This window comes from Ambystoma mexicanum, chromosome 12 (assembly GCF_040938575.1).
Source record: "Ambystoma mexicanum isolate Mex_15411 chromosome 12, UKY_AmexF1_1, whole genome shotgun sequence".
NCBI lineage: Eukaryota > Metazoa > Chordata > Amphibia > Caudata > Ambystomatidae > Ambystoma > Ambystoma mexicanum.
In genome coordinates, this window is record NC_090936.1 from 675,947,518 (window position 1) to 675,964,588 (window position 17,071).

General features: G+C 46.7%; 1 protein-coding gene across 1 annotated transcript in view; it reads right to left on the reverse strand.

Moving 5' to 3' along the window:
• REDIC1 (regulator of DNA class I crossover intermediates 1) overlaps positions 1–17,071 on the reverse strand; it is a 411,382-nt gene that overhangs the window by 33,326 nt on the left and 360,985 nt on the right. The window contains exon 4 of the mRNA XM_069630090.1: positions 8,230–8,356. Coding sequence (XP_069486191.1) covers positions 8,230–8,356 — 127 coding nt within the window. The remainder of the gene's footprint in view (positions 1–8,229; positions 8,357–17,071) is intronic.

The following is a 17,071-nucleotide window of genomic DNA, read 5'->3' on the forward strand; positions in this document are numbered from 1 at the left end:
ACACTTTTCCTAGCTTTGCCCAATAATGACAAGGCCAATACCGCCTGCTGGCAATGCTTTCCACTGTTAGAACACACTTGCCTTGGCTTTTACCAATAATGACAGTATTCTAACTAAGATCACAGCCATGACGGTTTTTGACCAATTATGCCACTGACAGTACTGCATGCCTGGCAGTACCAGGCACAGTAGAACACTCTTGTCTTTGCTTTGCCCAATAAGGCCTGCACTGTAACTAAGAGCACATCCATGATTGATTTTCCCAATAAATACATCCCCTCATCCTTCTCCCCAACCTATGTCCGCCCTGGCTTTTCCAACTTCCACCAAACACACCTGCCCACAGTCTCAATTTCCATGGTGCAGGGGAGTAAGGCCTTCCTTACTCTATGGACACAACACTCTAGTCTACATACATGTGCACAAACACATTTCCCTGTGATCAAGGGTGTGGAGAAGGAGCATGTTTTTGGTTGTGTGTGGCAAGGATAATCTGTGCTATACAGTGTATCCAGTGAAGAATGCAGTGCTGATTTGGAACTTTGCACATTGCCAACTGTGACCAGAGGTGTGGAGGAGGTGCATGGATGGAGCTCAGAGAAGCTCAACAGGCAGCCCCAGCTCAGGTAACAGCCTCCACATGCGAGTACTGATGTCTCATGCAATAGCACTCAAGTTGGGTCAGCCAGTCTGTGTTCACAATGAATGGTGCTGCATGGATCCTATCACTTGTTGCCAGCCACACCGTAGTGTCAGGTAAAGATACACGCATGCACACACACAAATACTCAAACATGCATGCACATACACTAATACAAACATAAGTTTGCGCATACTCACAGACACACACACACTAATGAATGCACATACACATGCCAAGTGTGTACGCGCGCGCACACACACTTGCCTACTCATGTAGGTACACTCAGTCACTCACAAGCATGCACCAATTTCAAATAAACATGTGGAGGCTACGAATCCTAACTCTGGTTGAATCCTAGGGGATACCTTATGTGTAAAATCAGCAGCACACACCAGTTTGATATGATATTTTCCCTCTCTCAAGCAAAGTGAAAATATCACCCACCACATGTAATAATAAGAGGGCTTTCCTCAGAGGGGAGAGAGGTTTGCTTAACGCTTGCTTCTGGTGGGTACCTCACTGCTGTCCCCATACCAATCTCCTCAACATAGATTTTTTTCCCTACCTCCGTAGTTTCTCCCTCTTACACCCTAAAAGACATATGGGTAATGCTGCATAATAGCCACTATGGCTGTAGGAGTGTCCATGGCCGTTTTTACTCCTACTAACGCTGCATTCACATTCTTACCGAACAGCTGTTTTCAGTTGAAGGAGTCTCACTTTTATGTCAAGTCTAAAGTCTCTATAATTTAACAAGTACTACCTCCTGAGCACTTGGATATTGTTTATGTTGTGAAAACCTGTAACTGAGATGTACATGTCAATTTGCATAGCATGGTCGTGGAAAGCGTGCCTTCTTCAGAAATATCTTTGTCATCAAGTAGGAAGTATATCAGCATGGCCATCTCCTCCTACTAATCCCTGGCATACATTGCCAGCATGACCAAAGAATTTGATGCCCTGATGGGATGCTGTAGATATTTTCCAGTTTATGATAACTATCTTTCTTGATTTAATTTTTTTATTTTTACATTTGTAACCTGCATATCCATAGGAACCAAGCAAGGAAAATTACATCTGTGCGCAGATAATATAGTATTAGAGGTAGGCATACCAGATACGCAAACTAACAGCTATTCAAACAGGTAGGTCTTCAGCTTTTTTCGAAATGTATCAAGGGATTTGATTTTCCTAAGATCAAATGGCAGCAAATTCCAGGCTCGCGGACCCGCACAAGAGAAGCGTCTATCGCCCCATGAAACGAATCTTGATGGTGGAACCACCAAAAGATGTTGTCCTGAGGATCGAAGGCAATGGTCTGGGTGGTAGGCGACGATCTTTGTGGAAAGATAAATAGGGGCAGACCCATGGATACATTTAAATATTAAGCAGAGGGCCTTAAACAGGATCCTCTGTTGTATCAGTATCCAGTGGAGATTCCTTCGAAACTGAGAGATAGCAGAGCATCTGGGCAGTGAATACACAAGCCTAACAACAGCATTTTGAGCACCCTGCAACCGCTGTATTTGGCCCTTTGGAATTCCCAGGAGCAATATTCTAACCTAGAGTTGAGCAGTGAACCAATTACCATTGAGCGATCTTTGTCTGAAATAAGTGGTATCAAAGGTTTCAACAATTTAAGGTAGAAATAGACACTCCTAACAATTTGCCCAGGATAGCACTCTGCCCATTGCTTCAACAGGTTCTTTTGGCCGAACGTAGATTTGAGTTTCGTCGGCGTATGGATGGTAATGCAGAGAAAATGCAGAGAAAATGCCCAACAAGGGGAGAAAATAGACATTAAATAGCAGAGGGGACAGGGAGGAACCCTGGGGCACTCTGCATTTAATCAGCAAGGGGTCAGAAATATGTGGGCCCATTTTGACGTACTGTCAAATCTTGTCCTGATTTATAGACCTCCAACTTGCACGGAGGATTTTACATCAGCGCTTTCAAACTTCTTTTTGTCCTTGTTGAAACCTAATTCCAGATGCCTTCTCATGGGTGATTTTAACTTGTGGTTGGATCACCCAGAAGATCTCTTGGTCGCAGATATGGAGAAGGGCTTATTGGAATTGGGCTTTGAACAAAGGGTGTGAGTTTCAACACACCTTTTGGGCCATACCCTGGACTGGATTTCAACTACTAACATCCAGAGTATGGATGTTGAGGTATTACCATGTCCATGGCCTGATCATTCGTTTATACATTTTTATATCATAGCGGATTTTCCTCTGAAGAATAAGTATAAATATCTGTTGGGCCCTCTGGTTAGAAATACTAAATTTATCATCAGGGAGAAGATTATGCCTTTACTAACTAGTTCCAGGGTTGGAATTTGCTTAGGAGGATTCGGCAGCATTCATGTCACAGGTTATTACTGCTAACTTGAGATGCATCACTAGTACCTTGGCACCCTTAAAACAGCGAGAATCCATCATCAAAAGAACTAGCAAAGCCTGGTTTACACCAGAATTACAAAAGAGTAAATCTCTGATGACTAAATGCTATTACATCTGGAAAAAAATCCTTTACCTGAGCATTTGGCTACATATAAAGCAGTTGCAAAAGCCTTTAAATTAGCGATTGTGCTGGCAATTATTATTATTTTTTTTCACAACACAAGAATAATAAATGTCCAATGTTAAAGAATTATTTAAAATTCTTAAAGAAAATAAAACTGTCACAAAACCTAGGGGCCACCCAATAAAAATGAGAGCCTATTGGTGTCAAGATATACAGGACTCAATGCAAAATAAACTTTCCGCCATCAGGGACAACATAACCCAAAAAAAGGCTATAGGTCAGCCCCCGCAGAATAACACAGGGAAGGGTTTATTCATAAGATGCCCTTCGATTCCCCAGTTTCACTTCAACCCCACATCTGTGCAGGATCTGTCGCTCATTGTAGAACAACTCAAAACTACATGTTGCAAAGATGATCCATTCTCTGCTATAATCATTAAAATTTGCGCGATTCCCCTCCTGGACGTCATCTGCAAATTTGTCAATGCTTCTTTTTCTGAAGGCCAAGTACCATCTTACATAAAACAAGCATGGGTCTCGCAAATCTTGAAAAAACAGAGCCTTGCAGTTGACGACCCTTTGAATTACAGGCCAATAACAAATATACCATTTCTATTGAAAATTATAGATTGTGTGGCCTACAATTACATTTCCCAACATTCATATCCCATCCTTAATGCTCGGCAATCAGGTTTTCGAAAGGGTTTTGGCACAGAGACTGCCTTATTGGAGTTAAAATCACGACTTCTGGAACAAATGGATAAAGGTTCTGCTTCTATGCCTATGCTCCTAGACCTGTCAGGTGCATTCGATTTGGTAGATCATGCGATCTTGGCTGACAGGCTTGGGGGATTAGAACATTTTTCACCGGAGGCAGTTCAATGGACCATCTCGTTTCTAAATATTCGAGTCAGCCATGTCTTTTTAGAGGAGGCAGCAGTGAACGCTGTATTAGTGTTGTTTGGAGTTCCTCAGAGGGCCTGTTTGTCCCCCTGTATTTATAAAATCTTTACTACCCCATTCTTTGACACCTTAGAACGGGAGGGAGTGTTGTCCCTTTGGCAGGCTCCCATTCTTCTGATGAGGAGGAACTCAACAGAGTTTATTCTCTAGTAGAAAAATAGATGATTGATAACACTCTCGCCCTTAACAGGGAAAAAACTGAATTAATGATAGTTGGCACGCAATCCATGATCATGAAGCTGGGACCACTTTACTCTGAATTTAATTTAGGCAATGTGATCATCAAGCCACAGAAGAAAGTAAAAACTTTAGGTATGGTGTTAGATCAGCACTTAGATATGAAGGCTCATGTTAGAAGCCTAGCCTCCTCTGCGGTCTATTTCATAAAACTGCTTGCTCACCTTTGCCCCTTTATTTCTCAGGCAAATGCTGAAACCCTATCTAGAGTCATTATGGGATCAAAGCTGGATTATTGTGGCAGCCTTCTTATAGGGATCAGTAAAAATGCCATTAACAGACTTCAAGTGGTGCAAAATGGGGCTGTTAGAATAGTGACTGGATTAACTTGCCATGACCATGTATCACAAGCAAAGAGATCATTGCACTGGCTCCCTCTAGCCTCTCAAATTCTTTTTCGGTTATTGACAATAACTATGAAATGCAGATTAGGCTTAATGCTGAAGTATTTACAAGATCTGATTTCTAATAAGTCAAATATCTGTTCCATTAGGTCCAGCCTTCAGAACCTAATGACCATACTTAGAAGCAAGTCTAAGAAGATGGAAAAAGGAGCCTTTTCTATAGCAGCCCCTATGGCCTGGAACGCTCTGCCCCTAGATCTACCTAGTTTTGCTTCTTTATTAGGGTCCCTCTTTTTGGTTTTGTGTTGTTGTTTTTTTCCGTCTGCGACCTAACGCCTAAGGGTTCATGGCTGCGCGATACAAATGCCGTAAAGTAAAGTATTTGATTGGTTAAAAAGGAGGTAAACCAGGTCATTATTTTTTTGGTCAACCAAGCCACCGTGAAGCGCCTGGAGATCAAAATCTGAAAATCAACTCTATCGAGGCTGCTGATAGGTCCAGCATGACTAGCATGCTAATTCCACCCTCATCAGCAGCCTTCAAGATATCATCCCAGACTGACAAATGCGCCTACTTGTTGGCAGGGTAAATGTTTCTGGCACAGGATTAGTGGATATATTCCCCACTAATGCAGCCACCATGGATTCTGATGAAGTAACGCTTTTGGGACACACTGGTGCATATCCCCATGGCTTGATTTTTTTTTTCATTATGGAAGGTGAAGGGCAACATCAACATAAGTTTTTTGAAGATCCAGAGAACATTTTCCCATCTGCTGGGAACAACAGGTGTAGAAAATATAACCTTTTCTTCATGTGATTTTCTCTTTTCTTCAAGGACAAAAGCATCTGTTGCTATCTACATTAAGAAAATGTAGAACAGCTCCTGTTTGGTTCAGGAATGGGAACATCCATTCGTGTTACACACTGTTGTGACTACTGTATTCCTCTTCCATAGTACCACTTCCTCCATATTACTGGGATTTCTCGCCCACAATGTCTGGATCAAAGCCTTTTATTATCTAAATTACCAGTTTGTGTAGCTGCACATGTAGGCTCAAGCAGCCGTACCTCACCAGTGGCCTCTCCCAATCTGACCATGCCAGTCCTTTTCCATCTGCCTAGGCCAAACCGGAATGATGTCTAATTTTGGCACAGAAGATGATAGGGGCATCTGGTGGAAATAGATTTTGGACTGGCTAAAATGCGCACACACAATCTAAAATCCTCTTACGAATTATCATACCGCAGACTTTAATCCTCTAAGGACGTTCACCCACAGTGCTTTGAGGCCATACCAATGGCATTAGTCACTATACAAATGCAATATAACATAACGTAACATAACATAACTAGAAGTGCCATGTTAAATATAGTGTGTATCTTTATCTTACTCCAAAGCGTTTCTACAGTTTTGGCCAGACTGAGCATCAGCCCAAGAGCTAGAATCCTGACAGTTGTGCTTTCAGAAAGCAGAAGGCAAGACCAATTTAGTAGTGCTGGCAATCACCTCCCTGGGGAGCAGACTTTGCAAAGACATGAAAGCCATATTAGCCCTCTCTGCATGAGCATAAAAACCTCTTGGGCGAGATTATTTCTGATGCCACTAGCTCTCAGAAATATAAGAACCTATTCATATGTGTGAATACCATGGGCACTGCATTCAGTCAAAATGGAAGAACTTTGAATTGGAACTGCTTGCTGCACAAAGAGAAGCGGAGGAAGCAGCAGTAGGACTCTCAAAGTGGGACATGGAAGTATGCATCCTTCAGATCCACTGACCAGAGCAAGTCTCCTTGACTAAAAGCTAACTGACTGTGCATTTTTGGTCTGCTTGATCCTCTCTAGAGGAAGTAAAGAAACAAAAAAGTAAGCTACAGGATTGTGCATAGGGCTGACTGGTTGTCCTTGGGCACTGTGAATAGCCTGGTAAATAATTCTGCCCCCTCGAATCATGAGAACCCTTCTCTACTGTGTCAAGTTCCAAGGGTTTCTTAACCTCTTACGAGAGGGCAAGAGTATGGAATTGCAAGGGAGGAGGATGGGGCAAGGGAAGGAGTAGGCAGACAAAAGCCACACTTGGCCTTTGAAAAGACGCAAGGTGATTCTTCATCGTGCCCCATTGTAAAGACAAATCTTCCATTGATCGCAATAGAGAAAGGGCAGACTAGACCGTCAATGCTTTGGTGTGGGATACAATGAAGAGTAAGGGGATGCTGGAAAAAACCTTCAGGGTGATACCTCTCAGCTCCCTAAAAGGCTAAAGCTGCTAAGAGGACATTCATTTTAGGATGGGGAGTGTTAAAAACAGGGATCTCCAAGAACTGGAGGAGCCCAAAAACCTTTTGTAGAAGGCACGGGCAGGCAAGGTGAGCTTTCTTTGACATCATCTTTCCCATCCACCATAATGGCGACACATAACCACACTTGTAAGGTCCAGTGGAGCCAGTGGGTTGACAAGCCGGGGTCCTGGTCGTAGTGAAGTTGGAGGCAGCCCTGCGATAGTGGAAGCTGGGAGCAAAAGAATACCTGGCGAGGCAGGATCCCCCACAGAAATCGGTAGAAAGATTGCAACCGACGTTCAGGAAGGCAGAAGCGGTGGGGCAGCTGTAGCAGGGGGTGTAAGACACGCCGGAACAACAAGAGGCTGAGGGCCCTCGGGCAACATCTCTTTGATAACGTCCTTAAAATAGCTCCTCATTGCTGAAGACTGCATTAGGTTTTCAACCTTTATAAAAAGCCTGTCATCAGAGGACTGCTGAAGCACCTGGGGAGAAGGATTGACCCAGTCATACCTGGGTCATACATAGGTCACACCTAAAGCCAATGGTTGCATTAAAGATAAACAGCACGCTGTATAAAGAACATCAGTTACTTGCTTATGATACTAATGTTAATATTTAAAGCATCTGAGCCTGCAACCATTACAAGCCCTGTTACACTGGGGCTGGTGACAATACATGCACCTACTCTTGCAACATCACTCTATCCAACCTTTCAACCCGTTCACTGCTGGGACTTCACTGCTTTCCTATACGAATGAGGACATGTGTGTGTTCTTCCTAAGGTCAGTGAAACAGTTATAGGAGGTCCACTGTTGTGATAAAGAATGTGAAACCTTGCAACTTATGTACCACACCTGTTGACGTGCTGGACCTTGTGTGATAAGTGTCTACATGGAGCTGGTAGTGAAAGTAGAGTATGAAATTGCCAACTTGAAAACACCTAACAAATTAGCCCATCATTCTGAAAAGTGGAACCATGTTACTGCTTTATGTACAATAACCGATGAACCAAATATCAGTGCAAACAATAGTCTCCGATGTTGCGCATATGGTGCGTTTACCCACGTTTGCACATTTAATTGGAGGAGATGGCATCAGCTTGCTATTTCTTTGCTGCATTTGATGCCTACACAGCATCTCTCTATAGCACAGATCTAAACTGGTTGTTGTATAAACTAAAACAATTCATTCAGGTAGTTAGCTGATAAAGAAATTAAATGCTACACACTTACATGTTCTGGCTTTTATTAGCACATATTCTTGATGGATTACAATCTGGTGAAAGCTCTACATTCTGCCTGTGAAAAGGTATTTTAAACCCCATGTTCATATCGACATACACTGCTTTTCTTGCTATGTCTGCAAGTACAAAAATCAAGAAGATTAAAAGCATGGGACTGGGTTGCCTGATTTACACCATTGGGTTAAATTGCAAATTAAGAATCAAACATAAGGAAGCTAAAATACCCAATTGGGTATCACAACTAGACAGTAATGCATCATTATAACAAACTATCCAAGATTTTTAAGTAACATTTTATGAAACCAGCATCAACCGAAAATGAAAATGAACATATATGTAATAGCATTTCTACAGTAAAGGCAACTCTCCAGATACATTGGCTGTGAATATTTCACTGCACCAGGCTCAATCTGGGCAGGTAAATTTATAAATATTTTTTTTTAAATACAAAATTAACTTTTTCATGGCGCTGTTCCCAAGGAAGCAAGCAAGGTATGTTTAAATAAATGTTTTAAAGGTGGGCTGAGCTTGCACTGTCCAAGACATTTCAGCACCAGGAGAGCCAAACTATTTTTATTTATGTATTAATATGCATTTAGCCACATTGGCTTTACATATATTACATCACATCATCATCAACAATATAAAGAATATACTATCACTCCAATATAACCGGATTATTCTCATATATAAAAATTAATTAGCATGAAACCATTTCATTTCTCATTAAAAGCAAGTACAAAAACTCAATGAAAAACATCCTACGAGAGTTGTTTAAGAATATTCAAACAATAGTCATAAAAAATCATTATATGGTACATTATGTTAAGATCATTACCCTGTAAACGTTTTTTTTCCATATATCATTTATGCACCTTAACTCACATGTGCTGTCAATTGCTTGATACATTTTAATCTTATTCCATTTAGGCTCCCACATATACAAACGAGATGTTGCACAGTTTCAGTGTTATTTGAACCACATAGGCGACACCATCTATTCTCTCGTGGTATACCATATCTACTTCCCACCACTTCTAGAGAAGCAGAAACTTAAAAACAAGGTATCAGCTTACTGTTTTAGCTTCATGATACGCCATCAAGTATGTGGGACTCCCTTGATTGTCTTCTCTTTGTTCGAAGAACATCCCACTATTACTTTTCGTGGCAAACAGTATCACATTTCTCTCTTGCCCAACTTCATGTATGACTTTTTTTCAGCAAGTGTTTTCGTCTCATTATCCAGTAAGATAACCAACTGATCGTGTGTTCTCTCGCCCATTTCTGATAGGTAACTTTCATATACCAAAGTGTATGTAATATACCTTGTTGTTCTCAATGACATTCATTATTTTCATACCATCAATATACCATTTGCTAAAATACATAGTTTAGAAAATAACATTATACAGAACGATATTCCATCACATTACCAATCCTCATTTGATTGCATTCTAACAACATGTATTCAGTTGATAGACTTGTAGGCATACGAAATAAGATTTTAAGTATCTTTCCTTCAAATCTATTAATTTCCGTCTTTCATTTTATTCCCCAGATCTCAGCTCCGTACAAAAGCAAGGATACTATCTTTGCCTCATAAAGCAGCAATATTGTTTTCATAGATATCCCTGCTTGTTTACCTATAAAGTGACTTAACATCATTGTAATATTCATGCATTTAGTTTTTATTTCAGTCCACTGCTGCTGCCAAGATAAATTCCTGTTTATGATTACTCCTACATATTTATAGCTTTCTACAACTTTAATCCTCCGGCCCTTATTTTCCTTTTCCTATTTGTACGTACTGTGCAGTTCGATCTACCTGAAAAGACCATCACCTTTGTCTTACTAAGGTTTATTCTCAGCCCATTACTGGCGGCGAAGGTTTCTAGCGCCAATAGTTTATCTGGTGTATAGTCCAATAATAGGAGATCGTCCACATAGCCTAGCCATCCTACTTTGAAAGTATCAATCTTAAGATCATTAGATATCACAGTGTTAAATGTTTCAACTAGATCTGCCAGAAATAAGTTAAACAGGGTTGCAGCTAAGTTGCAACCCTGTTTAACCTCCTCCCCCACAAGTTGGAATTAGGTCAGACAGCTTACCTTCTCACTTTTACAGATGTACTCCAGTACAATAGCCTCATCATTGACAACAACCCAGGTGACAACAACCCAGGAGGGGTATTCCAGTGTTTCAACTTGTTCCAGAGTTTATTTCTCAGGATCGTGTCAAACGCAGCAGAGGAGTCTATAAAGACCCCATAAACTGGTAGATGTCGTTGCTCCCATGCATATTCTATAGCTGATGTCATTATTATAATGTTGTGGAGAGTGGATGATTTAGTTCTAAATCCTGATTGATTTGAAGGCAGGAACTGACTTTCATTGATCCATTGAATCAATTCCGTGTGAAAACTATGCTTTCAAGTACATACCTGTACACCCTAAACCTCATTTAGGGGGAAGGGAAGGTTACTTATTAACCCAAGGGGTTATTCTTGCTGTGATCCATCTAGAATTTGCTTGCTCACACGCTATGTGCCACATGTTTCCTTGATGGTAGTGTCTATTCGCAATACATAGCACACTTTCTGCACAATTTACAAGGACACAAAGGTTTGTTTAAATTGTGCATAATGTATGCTATTTAAACTTTGTCCTTGCGAATACCATACATTCTGCATAATTCATACAGACAACGAGGGTAGGTGTACATTGTGCAGAAAGTATGCTTATTTCTCCTCCAAGTCACGCGAAGAGAAGGAGGCATAGCATTACATTCTGTTTATGGAACCAGAACTATACACCTCCTCCTTGCCACGTGACTTTTGAGCATATTAGGTCCTGGGTCATCTACTGATTTCAAGGGTAAGGAACTGGCAGGAGGAGAATTGGGCGTTCTGTAAACTGCTAATGTGAGGGCAGAGGGCAAGGGAAAACAGTGGATAGGGCATATGGGCTAACTTTGAGGGGAATCTAATGATTCATGAAGAGGCTGTGGAATGATAACGTAATGGATCCCAAGAATAGGATCCCTAGAGGGTGTTGGTGGGGGACATCTGGGTTCGGATCTGGATGGAGGGATTGGGCATCTGGGTGTGGATCTGGAGGGAGGGCTGGGGCATTTGCGTGTGGATCTCGAGGGAAGGATGGGGCACCTCGTGTGGGTTAGAAGGTAGGGAAGAAGCACCGGAGTGTGGATCCAGAGAGAGGGATGGGGCATTTGGGTGTGGATCTGGAGCGAGGGATTGGGCATCTGGGAGTGGCTCTGGTGGGAGGGATGGGGCATTTGGGTGTGGATCTGGAGGGAAGGAGGGGGCACCTCGTGTGGGTCAGAAGGAAGGGATGAAGCACCGGGGTGTGGATCCGGAGAGAGGGATGAGGCATTTGGGTTTGAATCAGAAGGGAGGGATGGGGCATCTGGGTGTAGATTTGGAGGGAGCGATGGGGCATCTGGGTGTGGACCTGGAGGGAGGGATGGGGCATCTAGCTGTGGATCTGGAGGGTGGGATGGGGCACCTGGGTGTGGCTCAGAAGGGAGGGATGGGGCACCTCGGCGTGGATCAGAAAGGAGGGATGGGGAATCTGGGTGTGGATCAGAGGGGAGGGATGGCGCATCTGGGTGTGGATCGGAGGGGAAGGATGGGGCATCTGGGTGCGGATCAGAAGGGAGACATGGGGCATGTGGGGACGGGTCGGGCATTTAAGTGTGGATCTGCAGGGAGGGATGGGGAAATTGGGTGTGGCTCTGGAGCAAGGGATGGGTCACTTGGGTTTGAATTTGGAGGCAGGGTTGGGCCATCTGAGTGTTGATCTGGAGGGAGGGAAGAGTGCACCTGCGTGTGAATCAGGAGGGAGAGATGGGGCACCTTGGTGTGGATCTTGAGGGAGGGATGGGGCACCTGCGTGTTGATCTGAAGGGAGTGATGGGGCTCTGGGTGTAGATCAGGAGGGAGGAGGGCACCTGGGTGCGGATCTGGAGGCAGGGATGGGGCATCTGGGTGTGGATCTGAAGGGTGGCATGAGGCATTTGGGTGTGGGCCTGGCTGGAGGGATGGGGAATATGGGTGTGGCTCTGGAGGGAGGGATGGGGAACCTGGGTTCAGATTTGGAGGGATGTATGGGGCCATGTGGGTGTGGATCTGGAGGGAGGGTAGAGGGCACCTGGGTGTGGATCTGGAGTGGGGGGGTCGGGCATCTGGGTGTGGATCTGGAGGGGGGTGTGGGGAATCTGGTGTGGTTCTGGAAGGAGGCATGATGCATGTGGGTGTGGATCTGGAGGGAGGGATGTGGCATCTGGGTGTGGTTCTGGAAGGAGGCATGAGGCATGTGGGTGTGGATCCGGAGGGAGGGATCAGGCATCTGGATGTGGATCTGGAGGGAGGTGTGGGGAATCGGTGTGGTTCTAGAGAGAAGGAATAGAGCACCTGGTTGTGGACCTAGAGGGAGGGATGGGGCATCTGGGTGTGGATTTGAAGGGAGGGATGGGGCATCTGGGTCTGGTTCTGGAGGGAGGGATGGGGCATCTGGGAGTCGATCTGGAGGGAGGGACATGACATCTGGGTGTGGTTCTGGAGGGAAGGAAGAAGGCACCTGGTTGTGGATCTAGAGGGAAGGATGGGGCACTGGGTCTGGATCTGGAGGGATAGATGGGCCATCTGAGTGTTGCTTGGGAGCGAGGGATGGGGCAGCTTGGTGTGGATATGGAGAGAAGTGTGGATGCTCCTGGGTGTGGATTTGGATGTAGGATGGGGCATCTGTTTGTGGATCTGGAGGGAGGCATTGGGCATCTATTTGTGGATCTGGAGGGAGGCATTGGGCATCTGGGTGTGAATCTGGAGGGAGGAATGGGGCATCTGGGTGTGGATCTGGAGGGAGGCATTGGGCATCTGGGTGTGAATCTGGACGGAGGGATGGGGCATCTGGGTGTGGATCTGGAGGGAGGGATGACACATGTGGGTGTGGATCTGAAGGTAGGGATTGGACATCTGGGTGTGGATCTGGAGGGATGGATGGGCCATCTGGATGTGGCTTGGGAGGGAGGGATGGGGCAGCTTGGTGTGGATCTGAAGACAGGAGTGGGTGCACCTGGGTGTGGATCTGGATGTAAGGAGGTGACATCTGGGTGTTGGTCCGGAGGTAGGATGGGGCATTTGGTTGTGGATCTGGAGGGAGGCATTGGGCATGTGGTTATGAGTCTGGAAGGAGGGGTGGGGCATCTGGGTGTGGATCTGGAGGGAGGGGTGGGGGCACCTTGATGTGGATCTGGAGAGGCGTGGGGGCACCTGGGTGTGGATCTGGATGTAGGGAGGGACAATGGGTGTTAATCTGGGGGAAGGATGGGGCATCTGGTTCTGGATTTGGAGGGAGACATTGGGCATCTGGGTGTGGATCTGCAGGGAGGGATGGGGCAACTGGGTGTGGCTCTGGGACGAGGGATGGGGCACTTGGGTTTGGATTTGGAGGGACGGATGGGGCAGATGAGTGCTGATCTGGAGGGAGGGACCAATGCACCTGCATGTGAATCTGGAGGGAGGGATGGTGCGCCAGGGTGTGGATCTTGAGGGAGGAATGGGACATCTGTATGTGTCGATCTGGAGGGAGGTCTTGCACTCTGGGTGTGGATCAGGAGGGATGAAAGAGGGCACCTGTGTGCGGATCTAGATGGGGCATCTGGGTGTGGATCTGAAGGATGGCCTGAGGCATCTGGGTGTGGATCTGGCTGGAGGGATGGGACATCTGGGTGTGGCTCTGGAGGGAAGGATGGGCACTTGGGTTCAGATTTGGAGGGAGGGATGGGGCCATGTGGGTGTGGATCTGAAGGGAGGGAAGAAGGTACCTGGGTGTGGATCTGGAGGGAGGCATGAGGCATCTGGATGGGGATCTGGCGGGAGGGATGGGGCATCTGCATTTGGATTTGGAGGGAGTGATGGGGCATCAGGGTGCGGTTCTGGAAGGCGGCATGAAGCATGTGGGTGTGGATCTGGAGGGAGGAAATGGTATTTGTGTGTCAGTCTGGAGGGAGGTATGGGGCTCTGGGTGTGGATCAGGAGGGAGGGATGGGGCATCTGGGTGTAGATCTGGAGGGAGGTGTGGGGAATTTGGGTATGGATTTTGAGGGAGTGATGGGGCATCTGGGTGTGGTTCTGGAGGAAGGCATGAGGCATCTGGGTGTGGATCTGGAGGGAGGGATGGGTCATCTGGGTGTCGATCTGGAGAGAGGGACGGGGCTCTGGGTGTGGATCAGGAGGTTCCATGTGTTAATATCCCTGCAAAAATATCACGATACAAATATATTGCCATATTTCTGCAGCGTTATTGACCCATGGATCCTGCGGGGGACACCCCTGAACCCCCTGCATTATTTAAAAATGTGCGGGGGACACCCCCGCAACCCCTGGTCCCACAAAATATCCTCCGCAAAACATATAGCCTCTGGCGAAACAAACAGCCATATGTACGGCGATATTTTTGGTGGGGATATTTTGTAGGGATACCAATCAAGAGGGAGGGATGGGGTATCTGGTTGTGGATCTGGAGGGAGGTGTGGGGCTTGGGCTGTGGATCAGGAGGGAGAGATGGGGCATCTGGGTGTGGATCTTGCAGGAGGTGTGGGGCATCCAGGTGGGCATCTGCAGGGAGGTATGGGACGTCTGGGTGTGGATCTGGAGGGAGGTGTGGGGCATCCAGGTGTGGCTCTGGCTGGAGGTGGGGGGCATATCGGTGTGGCTCTGGGGGGAGGGTTAGGGCACTTGAGTTTGGATCTGCAGGGAGAGATGGGGCATCTGGGTGTGGATCTGGAGGGAGGGATGGAGCATCTGGGTTTGGATCTGCAGGCATGGATGGAGCATCTGGGTTTGGATCTGGAGGGAGGGATGGGACATCTTGGTGTCGAACTGGGGGGAAGGATGGGGCTCGGAATACGGATCAGTAGGGAAGGATGGGGCTCTGGGTGTAGATCAGGAGGAAGAGATGGATATCTGGGTATGGGTCTGGATGGAGTGGTGGGGCATCTAGGAGTGGATCTGGAGGGAGGGATGGGGTGTCTGGGTGTGGCTCTGGTAGGAGGGATGGGGCACTTGGGTTTGAAGCAGAGGGAGGGATGAGCCTCTGAGTGTGGATCTGGATGGAGGGAAGTGGGCACGTGGTTTAGGTCTGGAGGGAGTGCTGGGGCACTTTGGACTGCATCTGGAGGGAGAGGATGGGGTCACCTGGGTGTGGATCTGGAGGGAGGGATGGGGCACCTTGAATTGGATCTGGAGTGAGGGATGGGCCGTCTGGGTGTGGATCTGGAGGGAGGGATCGGGCACCTGTGTGTGGATGTTGAAGGGTGGGATGGGGAAACGTGAGTGTGGAGCTGAAGGGAGGGATCTGGCATCTGGATATAGGTTGGAGGGAGGGATGGGGCAGCTGGGTGTGGATCTGGAGGGAAGGATGGGGAATCTGGGTGTGGATCAGGATGGAGGGATGGGGCATCTGGGTATGGCTTTGGTGGGAGGAATGGGTCTCTCAGTGGGGATCTGGGGGGAGGGTTGGAGGCACCTGTGTGTGAGTCTGGAGGGAGGGATGGGGGTATGTTGGTCTGAATGAACGGCAGGGGTATCTGGCTGTGAACAGAGGGATTGGGGTCTGTAGGGCTGGGGCAGCTACATGTTGAGGGAGGGCTGAGGGTATGTGGTTCTGGTGGGAGAGCTGGAGTACCTGGGCATGCATCTGGAGGGAAGGTTGGAAGCATCTGGGTGAATGGAGGGGAGAGGCATGTATGTATGGAGGGAGGGTTACGGCTGTGTTGGTAGAGGGAGGAATTGGGGCTTGTCGATCTGGAGGGAGTGATGGGGGGCATGTGGGTCTGGAGGGAAGTAGGGGGCATGTTGGTGTGGGTCTGGAGTGAAGGATGGAGGCAGGTACGTCTGGGGGGAGAGATGTGCGCATCTGCTGGGAATGGAGAGATGGGGGCATAGGGCTGGCTGGGGGCATCTGCTTGTTTATGGTGACATGGAGGGCTAAGGCTTGTGGGTCCGGAGGGAGGGATGAGGCTTGTGGGTCCAGACGGTCGGATGGTGGCATGTGGGTCTGGCGGGAGGGATGGGGCATCTCTGTATGAATGGAGGGATGGGCCATGTGGGGTCTGGATGGAGGGATGGGGCATGTGAGTCTGGGGCAGAGTGCAAAATGTGCACTCACCCCTGGCCATTCCCTGTGATTTTTCACTCCTGAGGAGTACGAAATTGTGTTTTGTGTGTATGCATAGTATTGAGGCAACAAGTTACTTAAGTCTGTCTAGTAGCTGGATGGGCGCATATGGGTCTGTAGAGAGGGTATGGGGCATTTGGGTCTGGAGGGAAGTGTGGTGGCATGTGGAATTGAGGTAGGGGTGGGGCAGGCATACCAATGGACGGATGGGGGAATGTGGGTCTGGAGGAAGGGTTTGGAGCTTGTGGGTCTAGAGGAGGGTTGGCATGTGTGGGTCTACAGGAAGGGGGCATATGGGTGCTGAGGAATGGGTGGAGGAATCTGGGTGTAGGTCGGGTGGGAGGGACTGGAGATCTGTGTGTAGGTCTGGAGCTAAAACAATTGAGCGGTTATGACCACCAAACAACCAGTTCTATTTGTCATACATTCCATGAGATATTTAAGTAAACATACACAATTTATACCCGCCCACAGAGCTCAATAAGTAAAATAACACACACAAGGACAACATAAACCACAAGACCTAACACTAACCACACAACACCCCCACAACCTTAACACCTTGCCCCTAAGTAACTACTACATATTAACGACAGTACCCCAAACTACACTCACCCATACAAATCATTA